The sequence below is a fragment of the Garra rufa genome, chromosome 17 (assembly GCF_049309525.1).
Source record: "Garra rufa chromosome 17, GarRuf1.0, whole genome shotgun sequence".
Classification (NCBI taxonomy): Eukaryota; Metazoa; Chordata; class Actinopteri; order Cypriniformes; family Cyprinidae; genus Garra; species Garra rufa.
The window spans coordinates 30616382-30631773 of NC_133377.1; the positions used below are offsets into that span (position 1 = coordinate 30616382).

The 15392-nt window shown below is 38.2% G+C and overlaps 1 protein-coding gene across 1 annotated transcript in view; it reads left to right on the forward strand.

Annotated features, from left to right (window-relative positions):
- Positions 1-15392, forward strand: part of nfatc1 (nuclear factor of activated T cells 1) — a 55680-nt gene that overhangs the window by 9461 nt on the left and 30827 nt on the right. The window contains exons 4-6 of the mRNA XM_073821725.1: positions 1433-1635; positions 2991-3163; positions 4009-4149. Coding sequence (XP_073677826.1) covers positions 1433-1635; positions 2991-3163; positions 4009-4149 — 517 coding nt within the window. The remainder of the gene's footprint in view (positions 1-1432; positions 1636-2990; positions 3164-4008; positions 4150-15392) is intronic.

Consider the following 15392-nt stretch of genomic DNA (forward strand, 5'->3'; position numbering starts at 1 on the left):
GCTCTGAGAGTGCGATCTCTCTGGCCTCTGTCTTTCTGGCCTGTGCACTCCCTACTGCCTGAATAAACACAAATGCCAGGCCCAAACATATCTACTAAAATAAATATACAGACTGGTCCAGAACTTTCACCACAGATGCTGACCACCCTCCTTGAGGATCTCCATACATCAGCCGCGTGCGTAACGTAGCTTTGACCAAATGTGCTTGAGTTTTGAAAATAAATCTAAACATTCAAAATCTTACTTCATATTTACGTCAACAATTTATGATTTAGAACCTCTTTTTTATGGCTTTCCTTGTGTACCTTGGCTTTCAGCTTCCACAATCAGTATCTGCAGTATATATTTGATGATTAATATACACTACAAATTAAAAGTTTGGGACTAGTAAGATTTTTTAACTTTTTTGTCTAATTTATTTGATCAAAAATACAGTAAAATCAGTTATATTGTTGAAATATTAATACAACCTAATATAACTGTTTAGATTTTAAAATGTAATTTATTTCTGTGATGGCAAAGCGGAATTTTCATTACTTCGGTCTTCTGTGTCACATGATCCATCAGAAATCAGTCTAATATTTGACCCTGGACCACAAAACCAGTCATAAGGGTCCATTTTTTTTTGCATTGATGTATGGTTTGTACAATATTTGGCCGAGATTTGATTGATAATCTAAGAGTGCAAAAAAATCTAAATATTGAGAAAATCGCCTTTCGTGTTGTCCACATGAAGTTCTTAGCATTGCATATTATTAATAAAAAATGAAGTTTTGATATTTTTACGATAGGAAATTTACAAAAAATGTTCATGGAACATGATCTTTACTTAATATCCTAATGATTTTGGCTATTGCAACAAATATACCCGTGCTACTTAAGACTGCTTTGTGGTCCAGAGTCACATATGCTGATTTGCTGCTCAAGAAACATTTTTATTATTACCAATGTACCAAAAGCAGGTGTACGGCTTTAATATTTTTTACTTTTGTTCATTTATTTCAAATCTTTATAACTTATACATCTCTTTACTGTCAATTTTGATTATTTTTAATGCGTCCTTGCTAAATTAAAGTATTAATTTCTTGAAAAAAAAAACAACTGAATGGTAGTTTACATAGATGACAAACAGATTTATGATCCAATGAGATTTCAGTGTGGGCGGGGCCACCTTCCACATGCTGAAGAAATAAAAAACAAGTGGCTGACGAAATGTAGCTTAATTTTGTTGCTGCCATCTGAAGTTTTTTGTCGATTGTTTGGTTTCTATTGATGCAGTACCCACTTTGAAATCTCAAGAAGTCCTAAAAAGCCCATTTTATTTTAAACATCTTCTGATTGGCTGTAATTACCTCACTTCTTCTCTTTCTTTATAGACAGACAAACCGCTAGAAACAGGTTATGCCAATAAATTCATGTCTGTATCTTCCAGCTTCACGGCTACATGGAGAATGAGCCTCTGACCCTCCAGCTATTTATCGGGACAGCAGACGACCGTCTTCTCCGGCCTCACGCCTTTTACCAGGTCCACCGTATCACCGGGAAGACCGTGTCCACACCGAGCCACGAGGTCATGCAGTCCAACACCAAAGTTCTTGAGATTCCTCTACTCCCTGAGAGCAACATGAGGGCCATGTGAGTATGCGTGCATTTCTCAGAAGGACACTAAGAAACAGGAAAAACACGGAGAAACATACAAGCCCGGTGGGGGGAAATGTTTGTGCCTCATAATTATGTATATCCACATGCATCCTGTGCATATTTCCTGCAATAAACAACATTGATTCTTTAGACACCCCTCTGTTTTACCGTCGATCCTCCTGTTGTGAAGGCAGTTGCTAAGCAGAAGTGTGTTTTTGTGTGTGCAAGGAGTCCCAGCACCGTGGGTTTCCCTTGTGTGAGCTCCAGGGCTCGTGTTACTGGAGGCCTCTGGTCGCGTGGAGCCTGTAATGGCGCGCTGGGGTCTGTTTTGCAAGCCAGGCGGTAGCGGTCTTACCAGCTCAGCATTTTCTTCCCGCTCTATAATGGATGTAACACTTAACTTATAGAAGAAGAAAAAAAAGCCCACACACTCCTCTGATCCTGTTTCAGAGCTTTCTGGAGAGCGTTCCCGTGTTGTCACGTTTCTGTAGTAAAGCCAAAAAAGGGTTATGTCCCCGTGTCAGCGCAGTTGAACCAATTTTAAACCCTTTAGTATTTAATTTCACGTTTTCTCTTGATTGGAGTGAAAATGCTATTTTTTGCTTTGCATGTAGAGTTGGGTTTGGATGCGTGTTGAAAATGCAAGGCTGGAAGCTCAACACAGGCAGTTGTTTTAGAAAAAGAATGACAAATATAATCTCGCTCTATTATAGTAGCCATATTAGTTCGGGTTATGATTCCATTTATTATATAACTTTTTTTAAACTTTATTTTATATATTAGAACAGAAGAACACACCTAGAACAAAATGTGCTCATCTTTAGCACATACACATGGAAATGTTAATATGTGACATTCCAGTGTCTGTAGAGCTTTGACAGATTACTCGTCTTCAGTGATTGTTTCTCCAGTTTTTCAGATTTCCTGTTTTTGCCTAAAACTAAGCTTTAAGGATCATTTCACTTGTGTGCATCTTAAAGGGCCCTCGATGCAAAACTTTGACAGGCTTTTGAATAAGTATTTACTCGCATTTGCTTGGGGGATTTGAACGTTTAATGGAGAAAGTAAACTTTTCATGGATTTTTAACAACATCTCTGCCATGTCAGAAGCAGAAGTTGGACGAGGCGAGAGAGAAAGGGCATTTATTTATGCAGCGCAGAATAAGGGCCAGGCGTGATTTTGGCAGAAATGGTACCAAAAAAGTTCAGGCAATAAATTAAACGTTTACTCTGTTCCGAGAAAATGTTTATTAAACAACTGTCTAACGATATTTACAGCACATTTTTGTACTTCTGAAAGGATTTGTTGAGTCTATTCCTAAAACATTTACGTTCTTTCTGTGCCACAGAATCGACTGCGCTGGAATTCTCAAGCTGCGTAACTCAGACATCGAGCTCCGGAAGGGAGAGACAGACATCGGGCGGAAGAACACGCGTGTGAGGATGGTCTTCCGGGTCCACATCAACCAACCCAATGGCAGGACGGTGTCCTTACAGGTGGCATCTAACCCCATTGAGTGCTGTGAGTCATGTCACTAAATCTCACTAAATCCTTTTTTAATTGACCTTTTTTTTATTCAATGTGACTAACATAACAGTGCATTCAGTGTACACTTTTTATCAGTTAATTCATTCCCTGGAAATCAAACCCTTAACCTTGCTAGCACTATGCTTTACTGATAGGAATGTTGTAATTAGATGGATTGAATCAATAAATTGGAGAAAGGATTTACTTTTATTTTGCTCTAATAATTACCAGGGCCAATCAATAGCTATGAGTTTAATATAACTAGAAATTGAACACAGCTCATGAAATGTGAGTGATTTCTGGATTATAGCCAGTTAAAGGTTGAACATGTATGAAATACATATGAATTCTATATCAACAGCATACTTTATATCAGGTAAATGTTTTTCAAAAGTACAGACTGAACAGCTTTATAGTAAAAATGGTTTGCAAGGTTCATGTAAGCATATCATGTGACTGGAATAATGATGCAGCTTTGAAATCATCTTTAAAAACAGTTATTTTGAATAGTTACAATATTTCAAAATTTGACTTTTTTCTGTACTTTTTCTAAATCAAATAAATGCTTAATGAGCAAAAGAGACTTCTTTAAAAAACAAAAAAATCTTACTGTTCAAAAACATTTGACTGGTAGTGTATACACACACACATATATACTTAGCAATTTAGTTTTCTCAAAATTTTCAGTCCCTTTTTAAGGAAGACATTATAGTTGTACTGAGTTTTAACACCTTACTCTACAGTAGAAAGTACAGATATGAATGTATACAGATTTGACCGGTTCTGCCTATTTACATCTCTTTCCTCACTTTCTTCCTGTCTCTTTGTCCTTCTTGCAGCCCAGCGCTCAGCACAGGAGCTGCCCCTCGTGGATAAACAGAGCATGGAAAGCTGTGCCGCCTCAGGGGGGGAACAGATTCTTCTCAGCGGGCACAACTTCCAGCCCGACTCCAAGGTGGTGTTTGTGGAGCGAGCACAAGGTAGGGAACATGGTGCTGTGATTGTGTGTGTGTGTGTGTGTGTGTGTGTGTGTGTGTGTGTGTGTGTGTGTGTGTGAGCAATAGGAATTGTTTTGAAATTGCCTCTCTTTTGGGAGGTTTCCAAAGGCAGTGCTTTAGGGATGAAGGCTGAATCCCAATTCACATACTTCCCATAAGTACAAGGATATACGTAATGGTGACGATGGTTAATAACATACGGTAGTTTTATGTGTGATGTAAAGCTGTACAGAAGTATTGGGTTATAATTAGGTCCACAAGGAATCTCTGCGTCATTCACAAGTACATCTCCCACCCTTTGCATTTTAATTAAATATTTTGGCTTATTGATTATGCCAATACACGTCTAGTACACTTAGTTCTCTTTAACCCATCACTTTTGACCATAATCTATTTCGCAGATCGTCGCCCTAAAAATAAAAACAGATTCTGTCTGCGCCTGGTCATAATATTATGTTTCAATAGCGCAACCATCACAAACCAGTCCTCTTGCATAGTTTTAGGGGGATCTGGACAATATTAAGCCAGAAAGCATGTGTGGGTGCCATCTGGACACATTTGGCGTGCTGTTTTCAATGTGCTATCATTTGGGATGGATCCTAACCTTGCATACTGTATAGGACTGATATAAGCAAACTGGGATTGAGGCAAACACTGCTTAGCTGCAGTTTCAGTGTGTCGTTTTTGAGACACAACTGCAAAAACTTACCAGTTTCCCAAATACTCTTTTATCTTCTATTTTTTGGATGAATTCTTAAAGGGATAGTTCACCCAAAAATGAAAAATGCTACTATTAATCACTCATCCCCATATTGTTTCAAACCCATAAGACCTTTGTTCATCTTCAGAATGCAAATTAAGATATTTTTGATGAAATCCCTGAGCTTTTTGACCCTGCATAGACAGCAATGCAACTACAATGTTCAAGGCCTGGATAGGTAGAAAATACATTTTAAATATCAACGCTTTAAACTTTTATAATTTTATAAAGCTACGAGAACACTGTTTGTGTGCAAAGAGAATAAAAAATAATGAGTTTATTTAACAATTAGTATGCAGCTAAACAAATAAACTTTTAGTTTTTTATAGTTTTTTTTATAATTTATAGATTTTCATTTTACATTTTTATGATTTAATTAGTTATCAAACCCCCACTTTATACTGCAAAAAAGTAATGTTCAATGCCATTTTCATAACAATTATTCAGTGTTGGGTAAGTTACTCTAAAAAAAGTAATTAATTACTAGTTACTGATTACATCTTCAACAGTGTAATTAGAGTACGGTACAAATTACTCTCTCCAAAAAGTATTTAATTACTTATTACTAATTACTTTCTAAATCCCTGTAATATTCATTCTAATAACCAACTAGTTAATAGTGAGAATTTGACACTGAAGTGTTACCAATATTTTTATTAACTCACCAAAGTATTTAAAGTATATAAAAAAACATAAAAAGCATTTTAATATTGATGTTGAATCCACTATTGCATTGTAAATCATTTATATACAGTCTTACAGAATTTAATTACATAAGAAGTAACTGTAATTAAATTACAGAAGAGTAAGAGTAATCCCTTACTTTACTTTTTTATAGGAAAAGTAATTAAATTACAGTAGCTAATTACTTAGCAACTAGTTACACCCAACACTGCAATAACACTGCAATAATCCCATTTGAGATAGCTCAAAAGTAATCTAAAAGTAATCCAAATGCAGTCAGAATACATTACCTGAAATAAATAATCTAGATTACATTATTGACTGTGATTTTTAGTATGCAATTTATAATCAGTAACAGATTACAATTTGTAAGTATTCTTCCCAGTACTGATCCTGCCCCTAAATGATCCCATTGGTTGAGCTAGTATTGCATCATGCTGCTTGTGTTTAGCTTGTTGTGGTTCATGCAAACTCATTATTGCGCTTATGTAATATGTAATTTTATTTTAAAATGGTGTGAAGTTGGCATACGAATGGTTTCACAAAAATATTAAGCAGCACAGCTGTTTTATTACATTGGTAATAAAAATAAATGTTTCTTGAGTAGCAAATCAGCATATGAATGATTTCTGAAGGATCATGTGACGCTGAAGAAGACGTAATGATGCTGAAAATTCAGCTTAGCCATTACAGTAGTAAATTACATCTTAAAATAGAAAACCAAATTGCAAAATTTTTCAATTTCCTGTCATCTATTGTGTAGATGAACACTTAATCTTAACCCAAAAATTATCCAGTTATCCAATTGGTTGATGCAATATTCTGTTCAAAGTATTGCTGCTCAAACAAAAACATTTCAATTCTTTCTGATGCCACTGGTTGTGCAGAAATCACAATCACATGCTACACAACTTCCTGTCCATAGGCCATTTGATCCAATATGAATATCTGCCTTCCTGTGCTTGACGCAGTGGCTTATCTCTTATTGTCATTGACCGTCAATGTTTACTCATTAGAGCATTTATACTGCGACTGTCCCACAGAGTATGTGTGGAAAACTGCTTTGTTCTTAAACTCCCGTCTTCAGTAGTGTGAATATGTGTTTGTGTGTGTGTGTGTGTGTATGCTTACCACTCCCTCCATCCCTCCTCCTTCTCCTCTCTGCCGTCAAAATATCCCTCCCAATGCCAGAGTGCCACATGTGGAGCACATTAATGCGCTGTATTTTTAACCCAACAGATTTACATTTCCAGAACTTTCCATTGCCTGTGCTGCCCAGGAATGGAGCCCAAATAGAGAGAGAGAGTGCAGTCTGGGCTGTCCCTTGTGTCTGGGCGTTTGTTTTGATTTTTTTGTCTGTCTTTATTCAGGTCTCTCTCTCTCTTTTTCCATATGGAAAATAGAAGCAGTAGCCCTTGACTGTTGATACCTGAGATTTACAAACAGTCATTTCCTTGATGAGTTTGTTAAAAAAAAAAGACAGGAGGTGCAGACGAGGCCAAGGCCGAATAAATGTAAACATGCTGAGTATTTGGCGATCCGTAACACAAAGCCAAAGGAAATGGCTTCATTGTTGTACCTGTGAAGAAGGGAACTCTGGGAAATGAAGCTGCTGAAATGCATTCAAGTTGCTGAATGATATCAAAACTTTCTCTAATATACTAAGCCGTTATCTTGCTCTCTGTCTATATATCTCTAGATGATGAAAATATAATTTTAGTTTTAAAGGGATGGATGTATGGAGATGGAAAGAAGTTGTTGTGGATTAAATGATGAATGAGCATTTGTTTTAATTACAGCATCGCTAACGTGGTGTCTAACCCACAGACATTTTTGGTTTGTGCACATATGTGCGTGGGTGTTTGTGTAAAGGAGAGATAGAGAAAGAGAGATAGAGAGGGCATGTGTGTGCTTGCCGACAGAAGGGTGTGTGCTCTTGTTTTTGAGAAGGGTTTCCCCGTGTCTGGCATCCGCTGTGGATTCTTGGGCACTCCTCACATGGAAACACCCCTGAGCCAGCCCACCATTGGCATCAACAGTCCTCTCACTCTCGCTCTCCCTCTGTCCAGTTTTCTAAAGACAAATCTTTTCCACTATCATTTTTCATGAGCTCGGTCACATGCTCCTGCTTCATTGCCTTATAACTTATTCCCCTGTATTTGCATTTAACATCATCTATAAAACTTTGGCTTCTTTAAAACTGGGAAACACTCTGTTTTTAAGAAGGGAACGAGGCAGTTCAGCCTGTGTGTTGGTTTTTAGATAGGATCTCTTCACGTGTTCAAGCATATTAGTATCGTAATAGTTCTAGTATCATTATTTTTATAGGTATAGTTACTCATCCTCACGTTGCTCCAAACCTCTATAACTTTTTTTTATTGCATGGAACACAAAAGGTCTCTCACATATAATGCACGTGTATGAGTATCCAAAATAAAACAGAAATCATAGAAATGGTCCAAACATCTTGCACAATTTATTCAGAATCGATTTTGAACAGTTTGAGGGTGAGTAAGAATTACAGAAATTTAATATTTGGGTGAACTGTTCCTTTAGATATAATATTTTAGCAAGATGATCAACATCATTACTGTTAATGAGAAGGTGTTGAAGTGAATCTGAGGTCTGCAGTGCCGCGTAGTCCTTCTCTGCGGGTTCAATCTCGAAGGATTGGGTTGTTTTTGTTATGAGTAAAGAGGGGGCTCCCACAACGTGACTCACACACAGGGAATCCCTCTGTCTCTCTCTCTCCCTCTTTCTGACCATTGCTTCCTCTCAGCTGCAACGTGACTTCATGCACTCTTTTCCCATCTGTACTTGGAGCGTGTCTTAAATGGAAAGTCATAGACAGTTACTAATATGTAAAGGGAGAGGAAAAATACTGAGACTGAGAGACAGCAAGAAGTGTAGAGAAATCGTTTAAAAGTGATTGGTGATTAAAAGTAAAGCTGAATGTTTAAATTGAGTTATTGTAATTATTAATAAAATAGAATAGAATATCAATGTCAGACTTTGAATGTCAGCTTGACAAAGCCGTGTTTGAAAGTTGGAAAGTCTTACAGGTTATTTAGGCCTTATGTCATTTGATTACTGCAGTTTGAAGAGATGCTGTTACTAGATGGCTTTACTGAGTTCTGCGTTGCTGCTATGGATTTGCTGTAACTGTAGGTAGATGGATGAATAGGCAGACAGACAGACAGACAGACAATGGATGAATGGATGGATAGATGGATACTATAGATGACTGGATATATGGATGGATGCAGATGGTCGTTTGGTTGGTTGGATACATGGATACCGTAGATCAGGGTTGTCAAACTCTGGTCCTGGAGGGCTGCAGCCCTGCAGAGTTTAGATGCAACTCTAATTTAAACACACCTGTCCAACTAATTATGTCCTTCAGGTTTAATTGAAAACTGCATAGTATGTGTGTTGGAGCACGGTTGGAACAAAACTCAGGAACTGAGCTTGACACCCCGTCGTAGATGGATGGATGGAAGGATGCTATAAATTAATGGACGAATGCTTTAAATGGATAGATGAATGAATATACACTGTAGATGGCTGGATTAATAGATAATATAGATGAATAATGGATGAATACTATAGATGGTTGGTTGGTTGGATATATGCATACTATAGATGGATGGATGCTGTAAAATGATTGGATTAATATAGATACTATAGATGGATGGATGGATGGATAGATACTATAGCTGGATGAATGGATGGATACTGCAGATGATTGTTTGAATAGATGGATACTATAGATGGATGGATGGATACTATAGATGGATGTATGATACTACTGATGGATGGATGGAAGTATACTATAAATGAATATAAATGAATATTGGATGTTTTAAATGGATAGATGGATGGATGAGTACTATAGATTTTTGGTTGGATGGATAGATACTAAAATGGATGGATGGATACTATATGGATACTATAGATGGATGGATGATACTACTTATAAATGGATAGATGGAAGGAAGGATGATATAAATGAATATTGGATGCTGTAAAGGGATGGATGGGTGGATGGATGGATGGATGGATGAATGGATAATACTACCGATGGATGGAAGGATACTATAAATTAATATTTTTATTTCATCCTGAAGAGTTTATATACAACCCTAATCAAACACACCTGAAGCGGCCAATCAAGCTCCTCAAGACTGCTTGAAAATTGCAGGCAGGTGTGCTGAAGCAGGTTGGAAATAAACTTTCCAGGAGAGTGGGTCCCCAGGAGTGGGGTTGAAGACCTCTGCTATAAATGGTTGGTTTGTTTGATGGATAGATGAATGAATGGATACTATAGATTGAGGTCTGCCAATATAGCCATTTTGGCTTTATTCAGTATAATAGTTTATGTAGGTTTTTTTTCTTTTCTTTCATTTTTACCACAGAATAAGGCAGGACATATATTTTATAGCTTCTGTACTGTAATTAATGCTATATATCATTCCTATACTTTAATTATTACCTAGAAAAGAATTAAACACACATAAACCATATATTGTCACAATCGTTTATTGTCTTCAGGTTTCATCAATGAAGGTTTATGCTTGTTATTCAGCTTAGCTACAGTGATAGTGAGATGTATGTCTTTGTCCATATTAGGGATTTCCTGGCTCATCAAAAGCTATTACTTCTATAATATGAGTCCGTTTTGGACTTTCTGTAGGAGAGTGCCCTAAAAAGTTGGCGGTACACCCATGCTACAGGAAGCCATCGCAGAGGGCTATAGCCGACCCCTGCTATAGATGATTGGATAGATGGTTGGATACTATAGATGGTTGGTTGGTTGGTTGGTTGGTTGGTTGATTGGATGGATGGACGAATGGATGGATACTATAGATGGATGGATGGAAGGATGCTATCAATGAATGCATGTATGCATTCATAAATAGTTGGATGTATAGATACTATAGATGGATGATGGGTGGATGGATGGATACTATAAATGGTTGGTTGGATGATGGATACTATAGATGGTTGGATGGATAAATGCTATGGATAGATAAACAGATACTATAGATCAGGGGTTCTCAACTCTGGCCCACAAGATCCATTTTCCTGCAGACTTTAATTAACTTGTCCAGGTGTGTTTCATTAGGTTTGGAGCTGAACTCTGCAGGAAAATGGATCTCGTGGGCCAGAGTTGAGAACCCCTGCTATAGATGGTTGAATGAATAGATACTATACGTGAATGGATGGATATTACAGGTGGTTGGATAGATGAATAGATTCTATAGATGGTTGGATGGATAATGCTATAGATCAGGGACAGGCAATGTTGGTCATGGAGTGCCGATGTCCTGCAGAGTTTAGCGCCAACCCTGAAAAAAAAAAAACCCTCACCTGCCTGTAGGCCTAGTAATTCTGAAGACCTTGATTATCTTGTTCAGGAGTGTTTGATTAGGGTTGGAGCTAAACTCTGCAGGACAGTGGCACTCCAGGACCTATGTTGCCTATCCCTGCTATAGATGGATACTATAGGAGGTTGGATGGATGGATATTATACATAGAGTCAGGAAATGTTTCCTACACCAGCATCACGTAGTGACCTGGCCACTGTTCTGAAAGAGGAGAATGGCTCAAAATCCCTCTGGCTACTGTGCAGGACTTGTATTTGTCATTCCCAAGATGAAATTATGCTGTATTGGCTGCAAAAGGAGGCCCAACACCATACTAATCGTAGTCTAAAACCAGGTGTTTCAGTTTCATTGTCCAACCCCTGTATGTCTGCACTGATCTGGGCTGTCCATATCAGAGTCATGTATGATTAATATGAGTATGTTACTAATCTGAGTTGTTTGTCTGGTCTAGACAGCACAGCATAGTCAGACATCTCAAAGAAATTTTCATTTTGGCACACGCTGATGACTAAAGATAAGACATCTCCTTTTCTTCCTCTGCAGACGTGGACAGAGAGGAAGAGGGAGAGAGAAGAATGTCTCAACTTTAAAGTTCTTTAAGTTGGCATCCTCCGATGCATATCAGGTTAATATTGTTGGAGAGCTCACAGTGTCAGTGGTGGAGCAGCTTGTTGACTTTGTATGCAAATTTGTAACAACAGAACTTGTTTTTGTTATCTTTATTTGACAACGGCCAGGCCTGTGATCTATGGTGGTTCCTGTTCGAATCGAAAATTTTTCCATTGACTGGAAAAGGTCTATGTGTTTGTGTGTGAATGCTCAGGCCAGATGTGTTACAGTTAATATGTGCGTGTGGGTGTGTTACGGAACAGTGGGGATTCCTAACAGAAGGAAAAATAGAGGGCAAAAAAAAAAGAGCGAAAGAAAGAGGCAGACACAAAGAAACTCCCTCATGAGAGAGGAACGTTTTTACATCTGGACTCACTGGACTTCACTGCCTGCCCAGCTGCAAAACCACTTAAAATTCTTTTTCCCCACTTTCTTTGTGCATTGGTCTGTGAGTGCATATGATAATGCCGTGGCACTGTGCTTTGACCTGGAGCATCTTATTCTTACCCTTTAGATTAAGTTATCCAGGTACAGACCTGTGTGTGTGAGTCAGTCTTCATTAGAACAGTTAGTTGACTTAGATCTGTCTGCAGTCATGGGTGGTTCCAGACAGTGCAGGTGAATATTGGTCTCAACTTTTGTCCATAAATACCTTTTCAACCAATTTCTTTGCACATAATCATATGCTGAACAGGCAGATGGTAGTTTGATTTCACACTTTAGATGCATCAACCACCAATATTGGTTAAGACTCAAGTACCTGGTAACGTCAGACTGCTGCAGAAATGATCAAAACTGCAACAAAACAATTACATATTGCAACAATCATTTAAAATCCACATGCAAAAACTTGTGTCTGTATGCAGCTTTGTCAAATATCTTGTGAGGTGTATGCACCAGTGCTTCAAAATCACAGCAACAGCAGTTCAAGAAGTGTTGTCAATTTGCGAACAAATGACTCTTATGAATTGATTCTTTTTAATGGGACAGTCATAAAAAAAGTCTCAAACTTATTTGTGAATTAACAGTTTGAATTATTCTCACTGCTTCATTTAATTGTTTGGAGCTGCTGCTGAAGCAAAGATCATCATGTGAAAGCAGCCATTTAACATTTACTGGAGTAACAATGTTACTTGCAGAAAAACTGTTGATTTTTAACGAGCAGGTCATTTTTTTTTAAATTGTCCTAAAAGTTGGTTGGAGTCCCCTACAACAGGTTTCAATGCATCTAAGGTCAGAAAACATTGCCATTTTCTCAGAATATACATTTATTTATAGTCATTTGTCAATGATTTCGAAACTGTTTGTTCAAAAGCAGCTTTAAGCGTAATGTCTGTAAACCCCTGCCTTCCATAAGCCTGCTCTGCTCCGATTGGTCAGCTGGCCAAGCCTGTTGTGATTGACACAGAGAGGAGTACTTGAGCAAGGTAGCGAGCGCTACCACCTGTGTAGCCAAGTCAGTGGTTGTTTTTGATGTTCGTGGGTTAAAGCAACCCCAATAACGTCATATTAAGCCTCTGGAATGTGATTTTACCAGGGGAACCCCAACAAAAGCATGTATTTTACACCACAGAATTCGTTTTTTAACGTGGGACCCCTTTTAAAATGCAGTTGGGCTAGTTTTGAGTAGCAATTGGGCAGGTTTTGTTGTGAAAACCTGGCAACCCTCACTTTTACATAAAACAATAATATAGTGCTCCAAACCATTCTTAAAACAATGACATAAAAACATTTTGTTTAACACTTATGCAGGCGAATCATGCCCACAGCTAAAGTTTAGCAGCTAAACTGTAAAGACATAGCAAAAAAATAATGGTGGATGTGTTAGCCGAGTGCTAACATGACTAACTAAAGAAACAACACAGTTTGTAAACCAAAATATGTCTAAGTTATATTCTTTATTAAATGAAGTAATTAGAACAACGACTACATTAATCAACACATTCTTAGGAAGTAGTGGGTTCACAGCGAATTATCAGGACTATTTAATAAGACAGTAATATCTTGGTTTACCTGGAAACCTAAAGCTGCACTAGGTATGTTAGCTCAAAAAATAGATATTTTGAGCACTCCCTTGAAAATGTACACATAACGTATCAGTCGTACTTACAGGTTGTGGTGGGGAGACGCTTGTTAGTCCAAGTAAAGAAAATTAGAAGCCAAAGAAGATAAAAGTCAAGATAAGAGAAGCAGTCCTTGGTAACATGACGAGTACACAACAAAAGGTTCGAATTGTACTGCTGTGGTATCATGGAAAAAAAAAGAATTTTAACCACTGATTCTTCACATCATCATCTTTTGGCAATGAAAACAAAACAAACTTCTTTTTAGAGTGCAGAACACAGCGTCTTCTCGACATTATGTAAAAACTAACTAGCTGAAGTGTTTGTGGGCAGGTCAGACTGTTCGTATTTCGCGGGCAAGCAGGGATTATGCTAATGTGTTACCTAGTGACGTATATCGGTAACAGGCAGAAGATTAAAAAATATGACGACTCGTTTAGGCGATTCTGAGTCGACTATTTCTTTTGAGAGGCAATATCTTTATGTATAATGCACTTTTTGCTTATTAACTTTGCAGACTGTTTACATTGAAAGATAGCTATGTTACAAACTGTTAAAAATATATTTTTCAAAAACCCATATGACCTGCTCATTAAATAATCGTTTTATTAGTTTTTTGTTATTGTTATTATCTCTTTTGTTTTTTGTCTTTTTTTGTGTTATTTTTTCTTTATCATCCACCTGTCAGAAATCGAAAGGGGTTATTCAAATCCCTAACCTTCCCTATTAGCAATAGTAATAGGGCCTTAACAAGCACCGCTAATAATGTTGTAAGTTGCGAGTCGTTTCTATGGGTCTTCTGTTTGAGATGAGTTTGTTGTAGAAAAGCTCGGTGAATGAAAATCTCATGCGGGAGTCCGCCTTTCACACTTCAGAACAATAACCTCCGTGTGAAGGAGCCCTGAGGTTTGGCTTGTCCTCAACAACCCTCGGCAACAATGGCGCACTCTCACAAACAAACCAATCGCGGCCACAAGCCTCAGGGAATCCCTGCATTGTCTCCTCATTAAGGAGCAACAAAAAATAATATTAGACATTCATAAACAGACCATCCACAACAATGGGCTGGCAGAATTTGGCGCCTTTTATTGTTTTTCATTTAAAGGCAATGAAAATGGCTATTTTTCAAGCACATTGTAGCGTTTTAACGTGGCATGGAAGAGCAGCGCTCCTCGCCTGAAGACTGCACAGCTGCTGTTCATTAGCACGTTCTGGAAAACTGGCTCGCTTGAGCATCTGCAATTAGGGTCATCCCAGCCTGAGCTCCCCTTTCTCTCTCGTGCCATACGCTGATCCCTTTTGCCCAAAGGAGGAGGGGGAGTCGCTCTCTGCTGTAGCTCAGGGAGGACAAGGGAGTCTATTCACAACGCTGTGGCGAGCAGGTCTGCGTTGCAGCATCTGTGTGTGTTTACTGTACAACAGTCTGAGGGAGGCTTTTGGACGCGCACTACCACCACCAGCACCACCCAGCTCCCTGACTGCATACTACCCCGACCGCCCGGGGCACTAAGATTTCTTTCTTTGTGGCCCACTTTAATCAACAACACAACAGGGCTTTTGATTCTGAACTGGGCTTAGGAGGAGTTTGGCAAGTACAAGCTGATCCAGAAACAGTTTTTGGCTTTTGAAGTTTTTGAGCGGTATTTGCTGAGACAAGTACCACTAGCTATCAGTAATACTTAGTATCTAGTACTTAAAAGGATAGTTCTGCCAAAAGTGAAA